Source organism: Carassius carassius, chromosome 40, assembly GCF_963082965.1.
Source record: "Carassius carassius chromosome 40, fCarCar2.1, whole genome shotgun sequence".
Taxonomy (NCBI): domain Eukaryota; kingdom Metazoa; phylum Chordata; class Actinopteri; order Cypriniformes; family Cyprinidae; genus Carassius; species Carassius carassius.
The window spans coordinates 5,788,414-5,807,064 of record NC_081794.1 but is presented as its reverse complement, the minus strand read 5'-3'; the positions used below and the strand labels follow the sequence as shown (position 1 = coordinate 5,807,064).

The window sequence follows — 18,651 nt, the reverse complement described above, 5'->3', positions numbered from 1 at the left end:
ACACTATTACACTGATCCACTTTGTGCTGTTTAGTGTGTCCTGCTGCTATTGTCTATGGTCCTGTTCCACTCGTCGTTTTTAACCAACATTGTTTGATTACATCCATTCCACAAGATCGCCACCATTTTGCTTTGTCTGTGCCTTGTTATGGGATGTTGATTTCTTTTTATGTGGTTTAATGGAGTGAACAGCCCCCTCCCTCATCAAGCTGCTGTTGTGTTTGTAATAAATCAGTAAATGATTTAAATTACGAATAAATTGAGCATGTGGACTGCGTTCTGCCAACAAAGTGTTATGTTATATCACTGAGACAGGAAGCTGTTTCAAATTATTAAATTAATTATTCCATAAAACTAATCACTATCTATCTATCTATCTATCTATCTATCTATCTATCTATCTATCTATCTATCTATATTAGTGACTGCAAAAAGTGAGTGAATTGCTTGTGGACTGAAATGGTAATGGTATGAAATGTAAAAAACAAAAGTCATTTCTTTTTGACAAGTACTCTGCTTTCTTGCAAAAAAAAAAAAAAATGCTGTCAGTGCGAACAACTAATGGAAACTAATGCAGTGTGTGAAATGATTTGAGAACACCTCTAGCTCATCATGAAAGCTCTCTGTGTAAAGATCGGATAGTTAGATAGATATCCCAACACTAATACACAGCCGTTCATCACTGGAATAAATCATGCATCCTGACACATTCTGTATTAGCATTTTTCACACAGCAGTGTTAAATCACGGCTTGAATGTAAATCAGTGTTTACTACTGTAAATGTTTTCTGTATGAAATGCTTTACATCTCCACCCTGAGCATTTAAGCTGACCAAATCAAAGTCAGTGATTGCTTTGCAACTCTTGCACAGTAAAAAAAGGTCATCTCATCCATCACAATAGCTCACCAACCTGCCTTGCTGACGGAGGATTTTGCTAGCAGTATGCTGTTATATTTCCATTAGATGGAATATATTACAAAATGCTTTTATGAAACAGCATGATGTTGACATCATGTCCATTATTAAGGAACATCTGATGATGTTTAGGATCATTTAGAGTTGCTGCATGTGGGATGTATTAGTTATTGGTGTTTATTCTCATTATGTTACAGAGCACAGGGCTTTCATTTCTAAATTTTCCAGTGAATAAAGGTCAGTGGACCAGATCAGTACTCGCCTACACTCAAAGTGAAATATACTTTGAAACATCTGTCAGATTACATGGATAACAAGACATCTCTTTTCTCTAGTAAGGAAGTACACAGGCTTTACATTAAAGACCTTATGTAATGGCTTAGCAATTGCAGTTCCCTTTACTGTGTTGATATACTGTATTTCTTTCTGAAACAGGAAGTTTATTTTGTAAATAGCCAAGAGACATTATAATGAAAAAGTGGAAACTATGAATCTTCAGAAGAGACTATACATCTAAATTTGTATATTGCTTAAAGCAATACACTTGTTTAACTTTTTGTCGTCCAATAAAACCAGTGACGCTGAGCAGCTATTTTCTAGCTGTAGTAATAAAAGATTCCCCCAGTGTCCCGCTGTGTGATTGGGATAGGCATATACGAGACAACCATCACTGAGATGCTGCCAAGTGTTACAGTGTGGAAATGTGCTGTGGAAGGACAATGAATTAATGGTGTTTTCCATGACTCCATTCACCGCAGAGCAGAGTTTCCCTCTGATAACAGCTGTCACTGGATATGTTTGTTCGGTGTCTGTAATAATTGTTCAGGTTAGAAAGGCATATGGTATGCTCCAGATCAACTAAACCTCAACATTTCCCAGTTTCATAAATGCCGCTTAAAAACCTGAAAAATTGAGGTGGTTCTCTTTAGTTAAGTTAATCTGTTTAGTTAGATTTAGAGTAAATCTAATCAAAAATTGCCACTTTTATTTATATTATATTTGTCATCCTTTTCATGTCAGCTATTAATAGTAGTCATATATATATATATATATATTCATTCTTTATTGTCCTCAATAGAGGATATTTGTTTCCACAGTCCGTACCAAAAGTAACATTCAACACTCATAACATATACGTACAACACAGAATTTTATACTCATGAGTAGATTAGGCTTTCTGTAAATTCAGCGCTCTTATTGCTGAAATTACAAAGCTTTTCCCTAGTCGTGATTTTTTTTGAGGCAGTTGTCTATATCTGCGACCTGAGGGAAGAAGGGTGAAACATGAGTTAAGAGGGTGGCTGGGGTTTTGTATGATGGTATTTGCTCTGCGAATGGTAGCAGCATCAATGAGAGCCGACAAGTTGGGTGTGGGAAGACACCCATATTTTTGAAGAAGTCTTAGTGATTCTAAGAAGCTTGTTCCTATTAGTGAGAGAAAGCATAGTGAAATAGCAGGTGGCACAGTACAGAAGGACGGGTTCAATGATGCTATGGTACAAAAGAAGAAGATGTGGTTTGACTGAGAGAGTTCCGAGTTTACTTATGACAGATAGTCTCTGTTGGCAGCACCTGTGAATGTCTGTGGTGTGATGGTGAAAACTCAATTTATCGTCCAAAATAATGCCAAGGTACCTGAAGCTGTCCACAATGTCCACTGACTGTCCCTTGATGGAGATATGGCAGTGAGCAGTGGAGGATTTTTGGTGCGTGTCCAGGATAAGTTCCTTTGTTTTAATAATGTTAAGAAGGAGATGACTATCTATACACCATTGGGTGAAATTGGCAACAGATTGGTGATATGCTGTGACTGATTCCGTACTGGTGAGGAGGGCGAGTATGGCTGTGTCATCCGAGTATTTGAAATACTTTGTGATGTCAGAAGAACTACGGCAGTCGTCAGTATATAATGTGTAAAGGAACGGACTGAGGACACAGCCTTGGGGGGCTCCAGTGTTGACAGTAATGGTGGAGGATATATATATATTTTACATTCATTGGCCACTTTATTAGGTACACCCTGCTTGGACCCCCTTTTGTCTTCAGAACTGCCTTAATTCTTCATGTCATAGATGTTGGAAAAGTTCCTCAGAGATTTTGGTCCATATTGACATGATAACATCACGCAGTTGCTACAGATTTGTCGGCTGCACATCCATGATGTGAATCTCCCATTCCACCACATCCCAAAGCTGCTCTATTGGATTGAGATCTGGTGACTGTGGAGGCCATTTGAGTAAAGTGAACTCATTGTCATGTTCAAAAAAACCAGCCTGAGATGATTTGAGCTTTGTTACATGGTGCATTATCCTGCTGGAAGTATCTATCAGAAGATGGGTACACTGTAATCATAAAGGGATGGACATTTATCAGCAACAATACTCCGGTAGAAGTATCAAGAGAATAACCCCACACCATAACACCACCACCACCACCATGCAGGAGCCTGAACCATTGAGACAAGGCAGGATGGATCAATGCTTTCATGTTCTTTATGCTAAATTCTGACCCTACCATATGAATGTTGCATCAGAAATTGAGACTCATCAGACCAGGCAATGTTTTTACAATCTTCTATTGTCCAATTTTGGTGAGCCTGTGCAAACTGTAGGCTCTGTTTCCTGTTCTTAGCTGACAGGAGCGGCACCCGGTGTGGTCTTCTGCTGCTGTAGCCCATCTGTTTCAGGGTTCAACATGTTGTGAGTTCAGAGATGGTATTCTGCTTACCTTGGTTGTAACAAGTGGTTATTAGAGTTACTGTTGCCTTTCTATCATCTCTAACCAGTCTGCCCATTCTCCTCTGACCTCTGACATCAACAAAATATTTTCATCCACACAACTGCCGCTCACTGGATATTTTCTCTTTTTCGGAAATTCTCTGTGAACTCTAGAGATGGTTGTGCTTGAAAATCCCAGTAGATCAGCAGTTTTTGAAATACTCAGACCGGCCCGTCTGGCACCAACAACCATTCCACGTTTAAAGTCACTTAAATCCCCTTTCATCCCCATTCTGATGCTCGGATTGAACTTCAGCAAGTCGTCTACACCACATTAATAGATAGGCCACTGCTTTGTTCAAACGGCTTGTCTTGTGTAAAACCAGACTGGTTACAGCAGTGTTGTTTCTCTAACTGGACAGAAGTTATTCTTTAGTATTACAGAAGGAAACTTGTGCAACACAGATCAGTTTTTTTCCCAATGTCAGTTACAATTTTTTAACCCCACCCAAAATTAGTTTTGCATGTCACAGTGGATGACTTGTCTCTGAATATTCTAGTGGGTAAATTTCTTTTCTTCTTCTTCTTCTTTTGGTTATTATTTTTTTATTTCAGTGTAAAAAAAAAAGATTTGTTTCTAAGTATGTACTCTTTGTCTTTGCAGAAAGGATTCACTCCCCTGCATGTTGCAGCCAAATACGGGAAGATTGAAGTTGCTAAATTACTGCTACAGAAGCGAGCACCACCTGATGCAGCTGGAAAGGTAAAAGTGTATATTTTGCAGTAATGGTTATAGGTTGATGATTACAACCTATAATGTACAAGATTTATAGTATGAGTCTATATCATCACAGTAAATCTTCGGTTTCTGGTATGTTAACATGACCACGGTAAGAAATTAGGCATCTTTCTAAGCATCTGTTTAAAGGGATTTTGGATGAGAGACATGGGCATTGGACACATTTAATCAGAATTCTTTGTGTAATGCCTACAAATGGTTTGTTTCCCAACTCACAGTTTACGCCCAATTTAATTTTACAAAAAGAAGAAACAGCATGCTTATGCTGGCTAATCTTCAATCTGACATAAAGACAGAAGTATAATGAATGTTGGTTATCTTACAGTTCACACATAAAGTAAACTCTCATTCCAACTCTCATGCATTTGCATGTGTATGAATGGAAGTGAATGAAACATAAAATCAAGTGTGACTGAACCATTAAAACCTAAAGAAATTAAAAGCAGTTATATGCATTTTAAACATCAATTTCATAGGATATTTAATAAATATAAACAAAATCATGTGCTTAATGTTAATATTTTATAGAGCTGCTTATAAATACACATGCCTATTATCATTAAAAATGTAGTCAGTGCAAAGTAAAATGTAAAAAAAAATTATATAAGCACAATTATGTGTCTGCAATCATCTGCAAATCTATACATTTTATTTCTTAAGTTATGTATTCAGTGTCTTTTAACTTATGAACTTCCTTTAAGAAGTTGTTTTACATATATTCTGTATCATAAATGTTGTGAAACCATCTGCTGAATGTCTAACTGCAGACGGCTAGTCAATGCTTTAAAAATTACATCTTCCAGATGAAAATAGCAATTTGTTTGCTATCAGGATGCATACTATCATTTTCCACTTCCAGAGGTTTCATTCACTAAAGTGTTCAGGCTAAATTTATTCTTCTGCAATGTCCAAATGTAAAAGCTGATTGATTTATGATGGCATCTGTTTCACACACCCCGCCTCTGAGCTCTTGGTTAAAAATAGCTGTATATCTTTGTATGTATGTATGTGTTTTTAGAGTGGACTAACACCACTGCATGTTGCTGCACACTACGATAACCAGAAAGTGGCCCTCCTTCTGTTGGACCAAGGAGCGTCTCCGCACGCTGCAGCGAAGGTATCAGGAAACCCTTACAAACCGCAGTTTCTCAACTAGTACACATACATTTCATCCAAATGCAACCACACACACACACACACACACACACAAATGATGAAGAAACATGGCTGTAAACCAAGCAGCTGCACACATGCTCACACAAAACCACCTCCACCCCGCATTCTTGATCATTTTCGTCATTTCACTTCTAGTCCACCCACTGTAACCACAGAGGATGGTAAGCTTATGCACATTTTATTGCTTTGAAAAAGAAAATTCTTGAAAACTTATGTACTTGATGGTTGTAGATGAAGCTACAAACTCATTTACATCTTGGACGGTAAATTTTCAGGAAATGTTTATTTTTGGGTGACATACAGTGTTCTTTAAAAGGGATAGATGTCCCAAAAATCTAAGTTCTGTCATTACATACTTACTTTCAAAACAGTTTAAACCTGTTTGACTTTATTTCTACAGCAGAACACAACATTTTGTTCTTTTTGGAAATTGAAAGTCATTGGTCGCTGAATGTTTGCATTGTATGTAAAAGAGCACCATGAGCATTTTTCTAAATAACTCATTTTGTGCACCACAGAAAAAGAAAGTGATTCAGGTTTGGAATGACATGAGGAATGAATAAACGATTACAGAACTTTTTGGAGTGAATTACGCCTTTAATAATTATCAGTCTTTTTTCCGCCTACCCATGCCCTGGGGTTTGTCATGATTCTCTCTGATCTACCAGTCAGTTCTGTAATCTCTGAAGGAAATTTTTGCAAACTACAAAAAATAATAATAATAAAAATAAAACATGAATAAATGCTTTTATCAAGATTCAGCTGGTTGCATTGAAAACACCATCAATGGAAAAACATGGTCTGGATTCATCTGTAATAAAAATTGAATGTAGACTCTGTTCTAAAACCTAGAGAGCTGCCTCGTTATTTACTGCCTACACAGGCAACTAGGCCTTCGAAGGAAGCATCTCAACCGAATTTGAACATCAACATAGGCAATAACTTTTTTGAAAAATATTACACTGGACTGATGTTAGCATGTGGATAAGCTAATGATGTTACAGTGGTAAGAGACCCAAGAAATGCTATGTAAATTGCCTCACCTTTTATCAATATTTGTCAATATTGAACAAATTATCCAGGATGTCTCTCTCACTTAATCAATCTTGGATTTAAATTTTTTTTTCACTGAGCTTGTGCAGTGCATTCTGGAATTGACTTTTATGTGAATTATACTGTGTATGTGATAAATTTTTCTCAGAATTTGGCCAAAATATGTTTCTTTAGAGGCAGCATAATCATTTTTTAACAGCATTCGTGTCAGGAATAGGCCGATGATGACATCTATAGTACCTGGGTTGTTCACTATGTTTTGGAACAGAGCATAGAGATCTGAAGTGTACAGTTCTCTCAGTCTTAATTCTCAAGCCTATGTTTAATAGTATCTGTCATGTTTTCCCCAGTTTTTTGTATGAACTTGAATAGAGAGTCCATGTGTTCATGCTTTTAAACTGTTTGTGTTGTTTCGTCCACCCTGAAAGAGATCAATGTAAACCCTAAACAAAGTACAGTGACCCAGATACTGCCTTAGTTCCTCCACAAATAATAGTTAGATCTGGCATGTGCAGAACACAAACTGACTTGTGGTTTGGAAGGGACTGCCGTCCCTGGACCTCACTGGCAGACACCTTAGCGTTCGCTATAGCTATTAAGAAACAAGACTGTTTTCTTCACTCAGACTGCTTTTACCAACCTTTTAACCATGATTCCACTCTCAGTCTGTGAGGTTAGAAGCAAAGCGCTTCTGTCAACATGTTTCTCTTTTACAAATGTCATAAATCTAAGGTTTTAGTGTGGTTATAGTGGTTTGGCAGCATGCAAGCTAGTGCTGTGTAGGACTGAACATATGTCATACATAAATTATATGTATACATTTTGATATGTTTCAGTACTTTCTCAACACTGAATGTACATCTTCCAATCCTCTATACTATTTATACAGTTAAAAAATTCAAAGACTGTTCAGGGAGTACATCCAGGACAAGCTCCCGCATGTTATCACTCATATTTGGATAGCCATAGATATTAATTTATTATGATCTCCTTCACTTGTTTTCCCTCCCAGAATGGCTATACTCCACTGCACATAGCTGCCAAGAAAAACCAGATGGAGATAGCGACCACACTGCTCGAGTATGGAGCTGATACCAATGCCACAACACGCCAGGGCATTAGTCCTCTCCACCTGGCGGCCCAGGAGGGTAATGTTGACATGGTCACGCTCTTGCTCGCCCGTGAAACTGCCATCAATCTGGGAAACAAGGTGAAAAAGATAGAGGCTATTGCACAATATTCTACATTATTATATTCTTTTTTATTTTATTTTGTTACATTTTCCCTTTTGGTAAGTAAAATATGCAATAGGAAATGGTGTCAATGAAGTCCTTGCAACCATAGAAAACCCTTAGTTTTGACATAATAGCAAAATTATTCAGATTATACTGAAAACAAAATCCAAAATCCAATGAAAGCTGACCATATTTATTCCTTGACACACACACACACACATATATATATATATATATATATATATATATATATATATATATATATATATATATATATATATATACACACACACACACACACACACACACACACACACCGTATTTTTCGGACTATAAGTCGCACCTGAGTATAAGTCGCATCAGTCCAAAAATACGTCATGATGAGAGAAAAAACATATATAAGTCGCACTGGACTATAAGTCGCATTTATTTAGAACCAAGAACCAAGAGAAAACATTACCGTCTACAACCACGAGAGGGCGCTATATGCTGCCTAGTGTGACTTAGAAAAAAAGTGTGACTTATAGTCCGGAAAATACGGTATATACACTCACCCTTAAGGATTATTTGGAACACCTGTTCAGTTTCTCATTAATGCAATTATCTAATCAACCAATCACATGGCAGTTGCTTCAATGCATTTAGGGGTGTGGTCCTGGTCAAGACAATCTCCTGAACACCAAACTGAATGTCAGAATGGGAAAGAAAGGTGATTTAATCAATTTTGAGCATGGCATGGTTGTTGGTGCCAGACGAGCCGCTCTGAGTATTTCACAATCTGCTCAGTTACTGGGATTTTCACGCACAACCATTTCTAGGGTTTACAAAGAATGGTGTGAAAAGGGAAAAACATCCAGTATGCGGCAGTCCTGTGGGAGAAAATGCCTTGTTGATGCTAGAGGTCAGAGGAGAATGGGCCGACTCATTCAAGCTGATAGAAGAGCAACTTTGACTGAAATAACCACGCACAACCTTGAGGCGGATGGGCTACAACAGCAGAAGACCCCACCGGGTACCACTCATCTCCTCTACAAATAGGAAAAAGAGGCTACAATTTGCACGAGCTCACCAAAATTGGACAGTTGAAGACTGGAAAAATGTTGCCTGGTCTGATGAGTTTCGATTTCTGTTGAGACATTCAGATGGTAGAGTCAGGTTTGGCGTAAACAGAATGAGAACATGGATCCATCATGCCTTGTTACCACTGTGTAGGCTGGTGGTGCTGGTGTAATGGTGTTGGGGATGTTTTCTTGGCACACTTTAGGCCCCTTAGTGCCAATTGGGCATTGTTTAAATGCCACGGCCTACCTGAGCATTGTTTCTGACCATGTCCATCCCTTTATGACCACCATGTACCCATCCTCTGATGGCTACTTCCAGCACGATAATGCACCATGTCACAAAGCTCATATCATTTCAAACTGATTTCTTGAACATGACAATGAGTTCACTGTACTAAAATGGCCCCCACAGTCACCAGATCTCAACCCAATAGAGGATCTTTGGCATGTGGTGGAACGGGAGCTTCGTGCCCTGGATGTGCATCCCACAAATCTCCATCAACTGTAAGATGCTTTCCTATCAATATGGGCCAACATTTCTAAAGAATGCTTTCAGCACCTTGTTGAATCAATGCCATGTAGAATTAAGGCAGTTCTGAAGGTGAAAGGGGGTCAAACACAGTATTAGTATGGTGTTCCTAATAATCCTTTAGTTGAGTGTGTGTGTGTGTGTGTGTGTGTGTGTGTGTGTATATATATATATATATATATATATATATTAGGGATTTTATGATTATTATTTTTTTGCCCGATACAGATACCGATTTTAACAAACAACTATTGGACGATTCCGATACTGATAACCGATATTGTTCAATTGCATAAAGCAGGGCTTAAAAACAACAAAGAAAAAAAACTGGTTCACTCCAAGCAGAATTGGTATTTGAACGTTTCTGTTCCTGCATTCCTCTGTGAAACTGGTATTAAAAATGTTCATTTATTTGTGGAAAATACTTTGTCATCTAAAGTATATGTATTTTTATTTTATACATTTATTTTTTAATCCATTTCAAATTTCTTAAATATTAATACTAATAAAAAAGAAAATTATATCGGCTATCGCCCCCCTGCTTTCCAAAATATCATTATCGGCATCGGCTGTCAAAAAAACAATATCGGTCAACCACTAGTTGTGGTTGTGGCCATTTCATGTTGACTTCAAGGTCACCAGTGTCTATTTATGGTTATATTCAACTCAGCCATAAAAGGGATAGTTCACCCAAAAATGAAAATTCTGTCATTACTTACTCACCATCGTGTAGTTCTAAACCCATAAGACCTTCGTTCATCTTCGAAACACAAATTAAGATATTTTTGATGAATTCTGAGAGCTCTCTGACCCTCCCATAATTAGCATGATCAACGCCCAGACCTTGATCATGGTAATTAAATTGCTGTCTATGGGAGGGTAATTTGTGTTCTGAAGATGAACGAAGGTCTTACGGGTTTGGAATGACATGAGGGTGAGTAATTAATAAAATAATTTTCATTTCTAGGTGAACTATCCCTTTAGGAAAGTGTTACCTACACTAATTAATGGATGCTTAATTTATGCATGATGTGTCACATTTATGTCACTAAATTGGTTAATGAATATCTGTGTCAGAGTGGACTGACCCCTCTTCACTTGGCGGCTCAAGAGGACAAAATCAATGTTTCAGAAGTGCTGGTTAATCATGGTGCCACAATTGACCCAGAGACTAAGGTAATGACCTCACACACACAAATTGAGTTTTCATATTTTATGTGGACATTCCATGGGCATAGCGTTTTTCATACAGTACAGACTTTATTTTCAATCCCCTTGCCCTCACCCTACCCCTACTTCCTGCATATCTTGTTTAAATTTTTTTTTTTTTTTTAATTTTGTATGATTTAAAGGCTTGTTTCCTCATGGGGACCTTAATATTTTTTTATATATTTACTGGTGTTACTATACTTGTGGTGACATAATGTAAGGAATACCAGGACACACACACACACACACACACACACACACAGCGATATTACACTGTAAAAGCAAAATAAAGGCCTCTAACACTAGCTTGCTCTATTCTTTTTCTATTCTATCTTTTTTCTATCTAGTTTTCTTTTTATTTATTATATAATTAAAAAGAAATCACCATGTGTACTGTGTTAAGCTAACTGAGACTTTTTATAGCACTTGCATATCATTGCTCTTTTGTTGATTTATATTGCTTCCATTGTCCTCATTTGTAAGTTTTTGGATAAAAGCGTCTGCTAAATGACTAAATGTAAATTTAATCATCAGGTTTTCAACTTTCACCATAAGTAATGTTTCTAGAGCAGAAAATCAGCATATTACAATTATTTTTAAAAGGATCATGTGAAACTGAAGACTTTAGTACTGATGCAGAAAATTCAGAAATCAATTTCATTTTTAAATACATTGAAATAGAAAATAGTTACTTGAAATTGTAATACTATTTCAAAATTGTACTGTTTTTACTGTGATTTTGATCAAATAAATACACAGACGGACAGACAGACAGTTAGAAACTGGAAAGACAGACAGATGGGTAGATAGATGTGTGACACACACATCTGCGCATGCTATGTCTGGCCATTCCCTCATTGGTCATTCATGTATAAACATCGAGTGACCCCTGCTCAAGGTCGTTAAGCGCGGCTCTCAGACGGTGAGAGAGTGAGTCAGACAGCAGCACACAGATCAATACTCTACAGCACAATGACCCTCACAAAACACTCCCTCACTGAGCACAGGGAATGAGGCAGAGGAACGAAAAAAAACAAGTTCATTAATACCCATGTGTGGCATTTAGCAAAAAATTTATTCTAGTGGTGAATTATCACTTCTGTTGAGCCCCGTCCTCATAGTTACTGTTATACAGAAAAGTAAAGCTTTACAGAACATCCCATAAGAATGATCTGAAGACTTTGAACTTGAATTTTTCTATTCATATTATATTATAAAAAAACAAAAGTACCATCCAAAAGTAAGGACTAAATCTCAAAATATTACTATGGGTTATCAATTTTATATGTGAAAAGCCAATGAATACAGTTAAGTGTGATCGTGTTATTAGATATGTTAAGTCATTCTTTGAATATTTCATGGTCTTTTTATGTGTGCATAATTCATGTGCTTGACTGGAAAAGAAGTCTAAGAGTAATGTGTCTCTGTGTTCTGGTTCAGATGGGATATACGCCCCTGCATGTGGCCTGTCACTATGGCAATATAAAGATGGTGCACTTCCTCCTGAAGAACCAGGCTAAAGTCAATGCCAAAACCAAGGTAATGCTCACAGAAAGCAGTTTGCAGTATACTTGAGGCTTAGGAACTGCATTTCTTTAATGTCTCTTGTTATAGAACAGTCTTTTATGATTGCTAGTGGTCCAAAATACAGATTTAAACTCACTTTGTCTTTCATGTTCAGAATGGATACACACCTCTTCACCAGGCAGCTCAGCAGGGTCACACACACATCATTAACCTTCTGCTGCAGCACGGAGCCTCTCCTAATGAGCTGACAGTGGTGGGTTTGTCACAACAGCACAAGCTCTTCCAAACAAGATGCACAAGTCATGTTATGAAGAAGTTTGCTGTTATTTTTCTGAGCATTCAGACTTTTTTAGGTCTACATCAAAATAGCAGACAGGAATTTTCTGGGAATTCTTCAATTTCATCTTGCATAGGCATACATTACTTACGTTTTTACTAAAGCAAATAAAAAATGTTGTCCCTTTGATTTATTATACTATAAATTGTGTATGCAATAAATTGCATACTATATATTGTGTATATATTGTGTTTGTAATAAATTGCATAATAAATTAAAACATAAACTGCATAATAAATTAAAACATATTTATTTATTCATTCATTCATTCATTTAATTAATCTTGTTCTTTTTTCCCTTAACCTACAGAATGGAAACACTGCCTTAGCTATTGCCAGGCGCCTGGGTTACATCTCTGTGGTTGACACGCTCAAAGTCGTGACAGAGGAGACGCACAATACTGTGGTGAGGGACTTTGTGTCATAACACTTTCTGTTCCACAGAATACCATACGCCAGGTGTTATTGTGCTTTAATATAGTAGTGCTCAGACAGTGGATCGCAACACAAAAGTTGGTAGCAGGTCTGTTCTCATAGAGTCACAGATAGATTAGCTATATGCTAAGACATACTATGCAAAGCAAAATGAAGCCACATCAACTCATCACTTTTTTTTTTTTTTGCCGTTTTTGCTGTTTTTGCAGACGGTGACGGAGAAACATAAATTGAATGTTCCAGAAACAATGAATGAGGTTTTGGACATGTCAGATGATGAAGGTAAACAAGCTTTCATATGACTCTGGTCTATTTTTGTCTTAATGTAAGTTTTTTTTTTCTTCATTTACATATTATTTCTAACATTTTTTATTTAAATTACACAGTTCGTAGAGCCAATGTGCCTGAAATGCTCAATGAGGACTATATTTCAGATGTTGACGAAGGTATCTCTTATTTTGTGTGGTTTGTTCTTATAGCACCTGCTTGTTTCTTACTTTTTTTCATGTTTTCCAGCTATCTTCTTATTCAGTCTTTTTTCTGTTATAGATTCTTTTCACAACATGGCTATCTCTTGCTGGCTTTGTATTAGTCGCTAGGCTACTCTTTATGAATATGGAATTCTTCAATATGCAAATCTCTGTTGGCTTGCATGTATTAAATCTGGGGTTTGCTATTCTATTAACAACTGTATGTGTAATTACAATTTCACACATACTCTCCTTGTAAATCCAGCCTGTATGTGAAGCATACTGTAGTTTTCTTCAGAAGTCTTGGCCATTAGATATTTCGATAGACGTTTCTTTGGCTCAGTCGGTTTCTGTTTTTGCAGTCAGAATCCACAGAGCTTCAGTGTAAGCTAGAAAGATTGAATAGAAGTTTTCCAGTCAGTTCAATTTTGTGTATCTGTTTATTTCATACTGCAACATGATGGTTATGAATGCATTTAATACTTGATAAAATTCACATCAAGGATTAAAAATGGTTGTTAGGGTGTTGCTGTGTGGTTGCTAGGGCATCGCTATGCCGTTTCTTACTTGCCCAAATCAAAAGAATCCACCTTCTAGTCGCTATGATATGTTGGTCACATTACGTTGTTTAAAGCTGTATGTAACATGCTGTCTAAAACCTTCAACAGTTCTGACGTGGTGAATATAGTTTATGCTTATGTTTAACAAGAATACAGCTCTCATTAAACCAGTGTGTGTGTGTGTGCTGTAGAGACTGGAGCATGGTGTTTAATTACTGTGAACTGATATTCCTGCATACTCCGAGGTATAACTGGCCTTAACACACATTGCTTCTTATTTACATATTACACCCCTGTGCCCTGAATACACATGGTCACATGAATATAACCTCTACATTCCGCATTTATTTCCTGAATGAAAGTGTCTCCTTTACATTATCTTTTAGCTGGATGACTAAAAAAATAGATGAATCAATTCTGCTTACAACGCCAATTGGCAATTGAATGCAAACGTCTGTTTGGCATAAAACCTTTTGCCATGGCTGACGCTGCTCGCTTTTTCCATCTGATTCTCTGGCTCTCTCTCTCTGGCAGTGTGAAAGAGCTCAGCTCTGTTTATCCGGGCGTGAGGTGCAGTACTAATAACTCAGATGCCAAGCAAACAGAACCAGTATCTTACATTTAAAGTCCATGTTTACGTTGTCTTTAGCACATGCTTTTATCTATCAATAGAAAATCCAAATTGAACATATTTATTTTGTTAATACACATTTTCTCGATCTTATTGAGCACAAGTTATTGCAGCGTGTATTAGGCTATATAAAAAAAATTCAATCAAAATTTTTCTGTAATCTTGAGTCAAGGTGTTTGAGAAGCTTTAGCATTCGTTTCACTCTGATATGCAACACTGAAAAAGTGATTCATTGAATTTACTTCATTTTTTAAGGTAAGTGGTTGAAATCAATTTATTTTACATAAATTTAGTTGACAAACTTTAAAATAATTTTTTCAGTTAAATGTAGCTAAAATAAATTGTTTGCAACCACTTACCATAAAAAAAGTAGTATAACTTGTTTTAATAAATCATTTATGTCATTGAGCCACATACATAACTTGGTTTTATTTATCGGTTGTTGATTGGATTTCGAGATGTGGGCATAGAACTCAAAAGTGGAGGGAAGATGAACATGAGCTTAAGTCTTGCATACATAACCAGTGAGAAGTCAGTAGTTTTCACTGGAATGTCTTATGCATTCTGAGCTAAAATAAATAAATACAATTAAAAATGTAACATATGCATTAAGAAAATAGTGATATTTCATTTCATGCCAACTTTAAAATTGCAGGGATTATTAACAGGTGTTGCAATGTGTTCAGTGATTCTCGAACGGAACAGGAGTTTGTGTGTTCCTGGAGTTTGTACTCTGGCAGTTCAAGAACGCTGTTCCCAGGGGGGCCGCGGTCAGGTGGCAGGCGGTCTTTTTCCATTGCTCTCCCTCCTTTTTTACTATTTGTTCTGCTGCCTGTAGAAGGGCTCTTTTGTTGTGCCTCTGTTGAACAGGGTCTGATTACACGGAGCACCTCGGCACAAGCACAAATTACCATAGTAATACGCCCCTTCCACTTCTATTGTGTCCCACCCCAGGTGGAGGATCTGGGGCATGAGGAATGCTGCGATCCGATCACCACACTCGCTCCCGCGATGGCCTCAAACAGATCAGACTTGCGCCAGCCCCTCGCTGTTTGAATGTCCTGTCAGGCTGCAGCAGAGGGGTGTGTGTGTGTGTGTGTGTGTGCACAGACAGAAGCAACTGGATCGTTTCAGACACTGTGGACAGGACCGTATAGTTGACATGTGGAAGTAATCGTGCTGTTTGGAGTTTACCGGATTGAGGAAGTGTGGCTTCTGGGAGTGAAAGAGGACAAAGAGGACCTGTAAATAATTTTAAAGCTGATGTTGAGATGAAGGATGGATTTGGCTGTTCAGTGTAAGAAGTCTTGTTTATCACGAATGGCTGTTACTGATTCAATCACGCTGTCCAAAAAACACATCACACAATAGTTTTAGAAGTGGTAGGGAAGCCGAAGTGTGAGAAAGGATATCTGTGTCTGTGTGTTTAAGTTTACTTTCAAAACTGTGACCAGAAGTTTGCTTTAACCTTTTCGGGACATCCTCAATGAAAGTCTGTAAAACGTCTAATGATCTTGGTAAAAGTGTGTGCTGTGTTCACTCACCACTTGTTAGAATAGTTTTGCTGACCTGTTAACTTGTGGTAGTGCTCTGGGTGCTAGTGAATCGCTTTATTGTGTAAGAGGCAGAACAGATTTGGGTTTCTTTTTAGGACATTTCACAATTTAATTATTGTGTGTTTGCTTGAAAAGAGAGTGAAAGTTACAGTTCACTGGGGCTGATTTTGGGGGGAGGTGGTTGCCTCTGTGAATAGCAGCGGAGTACAGGGGGAGGAGGGGGGTCGATGGTGGAATGCTTCCCCAGTTTCTCTCCTAACATGCATTCACAACATAGTTGAATGTGTGGCCCAATTATGGTTTTTATGTAAAAATTATGTGACGGAGCTGTTTTGTGAATGACAATGTGAACAGAAACTAATTATGTTAATTCTGGGCCACTTCAACAAGTGCAAAATAAATCTGATTCAAGACTGGCTAGAGTTTGTTCTAAATCTTTAACCTTAAATGTTTATGAATTTATGCATTTAATTCAGAGCCAAACAGACAATTGACATTCAAAAGAACAAACAGACATTCAGACTTTTTGTTGGTTTGTGTATAATTTAAGCTATCAATTACAAAAAAAAAAAAAAAAACGTAACGTAAATTAACTGGTCAAAAATATTAAAATTTAAATGAACCAAGCTACAGTATATACATCGATTTATACTTGAAAAAAAATGGGTGAGAATATTTTTGAGAATACAATGTAGTTTTACTGTTATATTGTTTATACTTTTATACTCTTTTTTTTTCTTTCTTTCTTAACTGAATGTTTTTTTAAAGAAATGAGGATTAAATGTTTAGTCATTTTTGCAATTTTAGGTATATACTCAAATTTATTTATTTTTTATTGATTATTTTACATTTTTGTTAGTGTACAAAATGGGATGACATGATCTATTTGTGTGCTGAATTATGATTGGTCATATTTCTTGTGGTTATATGTAAATATATATGACCTGGTCTTTTTGTATTATAGTATTATGGATGCCTTTAGATCAAATAATTTATTAGTTTTATTATATATTATACAGAAACCTATAAATATTTTTTCTTTAATATGTTTAATATATATCTTGTAATCTTATGTAAAATATATTTATATAAATGCTTACATATAATTATATTTCTACTGTATTTATGAGAAATGATTAATATATTAATATTAATATATATATAGTACAGACCAAAAGTTTGGAAACATTACTATTTTTATTGTTTTTGAAAGAAGTTTCTTCTGCTCATCAAGCCTGCATTTATTTGATTAAAAATACATAAATAACAGTAATATTGTGAAATATTATTACAACTTAAAATAGTTTTCTATTTGAATATACTTAAAAAAAAATAATTTATTCCTGTGATGCAAAGCTGAATTTTCAGCATCATTACTCCAGGCTTCAGTGTCACATGTAACATCCAGTCTATCACATGATCATTTAGAAATCATTTTAATATTCTGATGTATTATGAGTGTTGGAAACAGTTCTGCTGTCTAATATATTTGATGAATAAAAGGTTAAAAAGAACTGCATTTATTCAAAATTAAAAAAAATTCTAATAATATATATTCTAATAATATATTTTCTTTACTATCACTTTTTATCAATTTAACACATCCTTGCTGAATAAAAGTATTGATTTTATTTAAAAAAAGAAAGAAAAAAAAATACTCACCCCAAATTACTGACCAGTAGTGTATATTGTTATTACAAAATATTTATATTTTAAAAACATAGCTTCTTCTTTTTTTTTTTTTTATTCATCAAAGTATCCTAAAAAAGTATCACATGTTCTGAAAAAAAATTAAGCAGCAGAACTGTTTCCAACTTTGATAATGAATCATCATATTAGAATGATTTCTAAAGGATCATGTGATAATGATCCTAAAAATTCAGCTTTGCATCACAGAAATAAATGATAATTTAAAGTATAATAAATTTAAAAACAATTATTTTTAATTGTAATAATATATCACAATATTACATTTTTTGAACAAATAAATGCAGGCTTGATGAGCAGAAGAAACTTCTTTCAAAAACATCAAAAATAGTAATGTTTCCAAACTTTTGGTCTGTACTGTATATATATAGATAGATAGATAGATAGATAGATAGATAGATAGATAGATAGATAGATAGATAGATAGATAGATAGATAGATAGATAGATTGATTGATTTAATATATATTTTATTAGTAGTAGTTTTAGCATTGTAGGTCATGTGTAAATTCTCCTCAAAATTCATCAAATCATAATTGGGTGCTTTTTCTTGCTGCGCGACCCTAGCCTTCCTCTTCTTTTCTCTGCATTCTAGCCTTCCTCTCTCTGCTTCTGTGACCCACTTCACTGCTGCTCTGCTGTAGTGTCCATTAACTGCAACTTCTGATGATGGATGGCCTGTTTGAATCTATCTTGTCTGGGATGCATATTAAAAACAGATTTATGGTCACCAT

General features: G+C 36.1%; 1 protein-coding gene across 30 annotated transcripts in view; it reads left to right on the top strand.

The window, feature by feature from the left end:
• ank3b (ankyrin 3b) overlaps positions 1 to 18,651 on the top strand; it is a 231,517-nt gene that overhangs the window by 162,436 nt on the left and 50,430 nt on the right. For 22 of the 30 annotated variants that reach the window (XM_059531835.1, XM_059531829.1, XM_059531847.1 and 19 more), the window contains 9 exons: positions 4,299 to 4,397; positions 5,452 to 5,550; positions 7,675 to 7,872; positions 10,565 to 10,663; positions 12,137 to 12,235; positions 12,378 to 12,476; positions 12,870 to 12,965; positions 13,204 to 13,276; positions 13,381 to 13,440. In XM_059531835.1, coding sequence (XP_059387818.1) covers positions 4,299 to 4,397; positions 5,452 to 5,550; positions 7,675 to 7,872; positions 10,565 to 10,663; positions 12,137 to 12,235; positions 12,378 to 12,476; positions 12,870 to 12,965; positions 13,204 to 13,276; positions 13,381 to 13,440 — 922 coding nt within the window. The remainder of the gene's footprint in view (positions 1 to 4,298; positions 4,398 to 5,451; positions 5,551 to 7,674; positions 7,873 to 10,564; positions 10,664 to 12,136; positions 12,236 to 12,377; positions 12,477 to 12,869; positions 12,966 to 13,203; positions 13,277 to 13,380; positions 13,441 to 18,651) is intronic. The other 8 variants (XM_059531841.1, XM_059531836.1, XM_059531839.1 and 5 more) reach the window with 3 other exon arrangements.